This window comes from Montipora foliosa, chromosome 11 (assembly GCF_036669935.1).
Source record: "Montipora foliosa isolate CH-2021 chromosome 11, ASM3666993v2, whole genome shotgun sequence".
In the NCBI taxonomy this organism is placed as follows: Eukaryota; Metazoa; Cnidaria; class Anthozoa; order Scleractinia; family Acroporidae; genus Montipora; species Montipora foliosa.
In genome coordinates, this window is record NC_090879.1 from 29,952,257 (window position 1) to 29,956,962 (window position 4,706).

General features: G+C 38.9%; 1 protein-coding gene across 1 annotated transcript in view; it reads right to left on the reverse strand.

The window, feature by feature from the left end:
• Nucleotides 1-223: 223 nt before the first annotated feature.
• Nucleotides 224-4,706, reverse strand: part of LOC137974857 (ras-related protein Rab-10-like) — a 10,913-nt gene continuing 6,430 nt past the window's right edge. Inside the window, exons 4-6 of the mRNA XM_068821849.1 lie at nucleotides 4,263-4,340; nucleotides 3,174-3,263; nucleotides 224-2,348 (exon numbers count right to left, since the gene is read on the reverse strand). Of these exons, the coding sequence (XP_068677950.1) occupies nucleotides 2,166-2,348; nucleotides 3,174-3,263; nucleotides 4,263-4,340 (351 nt within the window). The 3' untranslated portion in view covers nucleotides 224-2,165. The remainder of the gene's footprint in view (nucleotides 2,349-3,173; nucleotides 3,264-4,262; nucleotides 4,341-4,706) is intronic.

Here is a 4,706-nt window from a genome sequence, read left to right on the forward strand (position 1 = left end):
CTGGCTCTGATGAATTGCTCTTCTCTTTACAATAGAGTTCATGTATGAATATTATTGTATCCATTGCAATGCTAAATAAATGGCACGATGACTTGGCTGGCCAACGCGCTCATGTAAATTATCATCTAGCTGGAGTGCCCGTTTGAGTAGTGGAGACAAAATTGTCCATGTTCTCCACGCGAATTCAAGTTTGGTCGTTTCAAGCCAAATAATTTAACCCAGAAACACAAACGTCGTTTTTTATTTTCAACATGTCTAGATTAAAGCGTTTTTCCTCAAAAAATCCCAAAAAAAGAACATTGTTTACAGAGGTGGGATAGCAATCTTTTCCTTTACCTTCCAAATCACCGTTTCACTGCACTAAAAATAAATCTACGCCAATTTACTGTGAAACCTGGAATAACTCTAACGGAATGTTATACAGTTGCATCAAGAAAGACGGCGCGAAGACAAACCAGTAGCTAACCTGGTAGAAAAGATATCTTTTGCCAAAAACAAAAGTTTATTTTGATACGGGCGGTTAATAACAAGTGTTGAATAGTGAGATCCCAGCGATCCTGGGTCGTCCCAGTCCTTTGTCTTTAAGGGTTGGGTTGGACAAACGGGTTCATTTGACATAACAATAATTTTGTCCGTTAGTCCCCACAAAAGGAATGCAATGACCCAGGACTCATTAGGACCTTTGCAAGAGCCCATGGCTTCACCCAGTTTGGGATGATATTCAGCAGTGCCTAAGCTGTAACATGCCCTGCACACTTTAAGATTTAGTTTTCTCTTTCAACTTGTAAATTGAAGTCCTACGAAAATTGAGGCCCCTTCTAATGAGCCAGGCAACAGTGCCAGCTCGGTTGCCTAGATCTTGCTCTGAGAACCCACGACGTCGGCAACTGGACCAGCCTGCCCTGTCATACGAAAGGCGTTGGTTTCTACAGAAATTGTGGTGTTTGGTACTGTGTCGGTGGACGAGTAAATCAAGAAAATTTGGTTTATCGAACCGGTTGCTAAAGGTCGAACTGCCACCGTGAAAAGGCTACATGGCTGAACGCTTCGAGGGTTAGCCCTTTCTCAAAGTGAATTTACAACACACCAAATTTACTGGTAAGAGTGAGATCTCTAGGCAAGCTTCGCCTACCGCGCTCACATTAAAGGGGCCCTTAGAATCAATACGGCAACTATCATCACAGTCTTTCGAACCTTTATATTTAAAATATTCAATTTCCACAACGACTACAATTATTATTATTACTATTTTATCAAATAACAAATTGAAAATCAGACTACATACAAGGATAAGTTCAAGGATTGACCCCAAATCCCTCCCACATTTGAAGGGATTAGGAGAATTACTATCAAAAATCAACCGAATAGAAAAATTATGGTAGGCGAGTAGCTTTCAAGCATTATTTGAGCTTTGAGTATTATTTTCTCACAGATACAGAGATTCGGAAATCTTTAATTTTAGTAACATTAATTTTGGTTATGTTTGCGGCACAGCACCTCTCTCCCACTTCATACATCACTCTGGTGCATCAGAAATTTTTGTTGCATCGTTCACAAGAATTTCACCTCTGAAGTTCAACTTCCGCAAAACCGTTTCATGTCTTACTACTACCAATCATGTTTGCGATGACAGTTAGCTGCCTTTTTAAAAGAAACATTGACAAAGTGGATTGAAATTTGCCAATTACAACACAGCATCTGACCCTTTCTGACCCTTAAACCAGGGCCACTGGCAGTCACTGACAGCAGCAAAAACAAAATCGATGATTGAAACAATGGAGTCTGCATGGTTGTGAAAAGCGAGAGTTACTGGACCGCCTAATACAGAAAAGTACAAAGTGGATTGAAATCCTCTAATCACAACACATAATTCGATCCTTGGACCTGGTCACTGCAATGATTGAAAGCACCAGAAAAGGAAGCCACTGATTTACTTTTTAACTATTTAAAGAGTCTGAGTGGTTATACGAGGATCAACGAAAGTCCAATCCTGCTCAAAATTCACAGTTAATGCTTGGAGGCTTTTTTCATTGGTGAGCTTTACGTTCAAGCCTAATCGATTTCTCGCATTTGCAGGCAGGTCCCTACAGTTTTGAACATGGCTTATCTGACTGTACATTCTTGTTAATATTGCTCAAAAAAAAAAACAAACTGCCTCTGAAGCTTCAACAGCAGCCATGAGCCTTCTGTTGTGTATTATTAACGTTAATATTTTGCGAGGTCTCCTCACTGTCCTTACTCAATTGTTTCTTTAGAATGTCCTCAGCTAGGTTGTAGAATGCTTGCTCTATGTGGACGTTTGTTTTAGCACTTGTTTCCAAAAATCGGATGCCATGCTCTCGAGCAATCTGTGACGAACAGAAGACAACCAAGTTCATTACAATACATAAAATAACTCATTCATGCACATAGCAGTCAAGTTGATGGTAACAAGGTAATCCAACCCACAAACACCCTGTAAAGAGGATGGACTTTGGTTCGACACAGGGATCAAAATTGCGACCAATACAGTCGCATTTGTGACTGAATTTTTTTCCCTTTGCAACTAAAATATCTGGATAAGTTGCATCTCTGCGACTAGCTTTCAGCTTTGCTCTTTCAAAATAAAAGGGTTAGCAGTTGCCACTTTGCCGCTACTTTTGCTAAAATAAAGAAAGGGAACAATTATGATGTTTCTCGCCATGAACTTTTTTTCCATCTGAACATATGGAGCACAATATTCCCTTAATCATTCACCATTTTCAATCATTTATTTACACAGATGTATTGTGGGCTCATATTTTTTTTGTTACACCACTGGCAACACAATACAGCATGGTGACTTTGCAACTAAAATTTGTGAAATTGTGACTTTTTTTTTTAAATTTGAGAGGATACATGTATAAGTTGGTTTGCTTAAAAGGCCTTTCACTATGTTAGTTTCCCTGTCCGTTTTTGATAAAGGGGCCTTTTTCATATATTTTTTTTGTAAATTCTGGTTGATAGTGCCCATTCAATTGTAATATGATAGTTGGAGTGAAACAAAATACCAAACACTACTGTAACATTATTCACTCTGCAAATTGTCCACTTCTTAACTTTTTTTGAAAACTGTCTTTGTTGATGATTGCCAAAACAAATTCACCTATACACATGTAAACTTATGGCAGTTATTGCTTCAGTTCTCATCTCACCTGGTCTCCACGTTCCTTGCTGACGACTCTTCTGTCATCCATGTCACATTTGTTGCCAAGAATCATCTTTTCCACGTCTTCATTTGCATGCTGAAAGTGAGCAATCAAACAACTGTTTAAATTCCAAGGGTATTCTGTGTAACAGTTGTTAGCAACCCCATTATTATCGCTGCTGTTATCTTTGCTTTCATTATCACACAGGTGATTTACTCATCACTGTCACCGTCACCAGCAATGACGTAGGCACCATCTGGGTCGTCATCGTCATTGATCCGCAATGTCATCGCCATTGTCATCATCATTGGTCGGCACTGTCATCATCATTGTCATCATCATTGGTCGGCACTGTCATCGTCATTTTCACCGTCATTGATCAGCACTGTCATCATCATTGTCACCGTCATTGATCGGCACCGACATCGAATCGTCACCTTTATTGATCGGCACTGTCAACATCATCGTCATTGTCATTGATCGGCACTTTTGTCGTCATTGTCATTATCGACTACCGCTGTCTTTGTCGTCACCATCATCATCACCATCACTGTCACTGTCATCATCATCATAGTTGTCTTTTGGTTCATGGTGACCATAATTAACTTTTCGAGGAAACATCTTCAGGAAGAGCAATGTTGGGACATTGCATACAGCATATCAGGGAATTTGTGATAAACTACTGATAACACCTGCATATAAGCCATACCCTGAATTTAGCAGTTTAATTTTGGAAAAAAAGTATTTTGAAAGAAATCAAAATAAATCCAAAGTCAAGTCTTAAGAAGTCTTCTTCATCCACTGTTCATCAAACGTAAACACACCGTTGACAGGAATTTTTCTTCATTCAACACAGTTTTTCTGTAGATTCTTGCATTACAACAAGAACGTTCATTGCTTAGTAACCAGGCATTAGATCGGATGCAAAGATGGAAAACTGGACACCAGAAGCAGCCTTTTTCGAATCTTCCCGCAGATAAGCCGCACCCCCAATTTCTAGCAACAATTTTTGGAAAAAAGGTGCAGCTTGTCTGTGGGTGTTTATGGTATTTATGCATTGTAGCAAACAAAAACTTAAATAAAATACTGACATACCTCTTCAATGTTCCTCAACCATTTAGAAATGTTATCAAATGTTTTCTCTTGAGTTATGTCATACACAAGCATGATTCCCTGTGAATTGGAAATGTCAGAAACATTAACAAGGAAAATACACTGATAGTATTGGGCCCCATAATTTTTTTAGGACCATTATGATAACAAGTTGCAGACAAATTTTCAAAAGCTATATAATGAAAGTATGCATGGATACTCTGGGGTTTCATTAAGGGTCGGACACCGGGCAAACTGACTGGCTGCTGTGAACATGACTTTGCCTGGTTGCTTTAGAGATCTCAACGGTCTGTTGTTTTTTTTTAATACAAAGATTGTCCTTTTTCTATTTAACTGTCAATATGTCACCACTTCATATGCTGTGCTGCATTCAAATTCAACTCAGGAAAACAAATTGCACTATAACGCAATTGCGAATAGAATTGC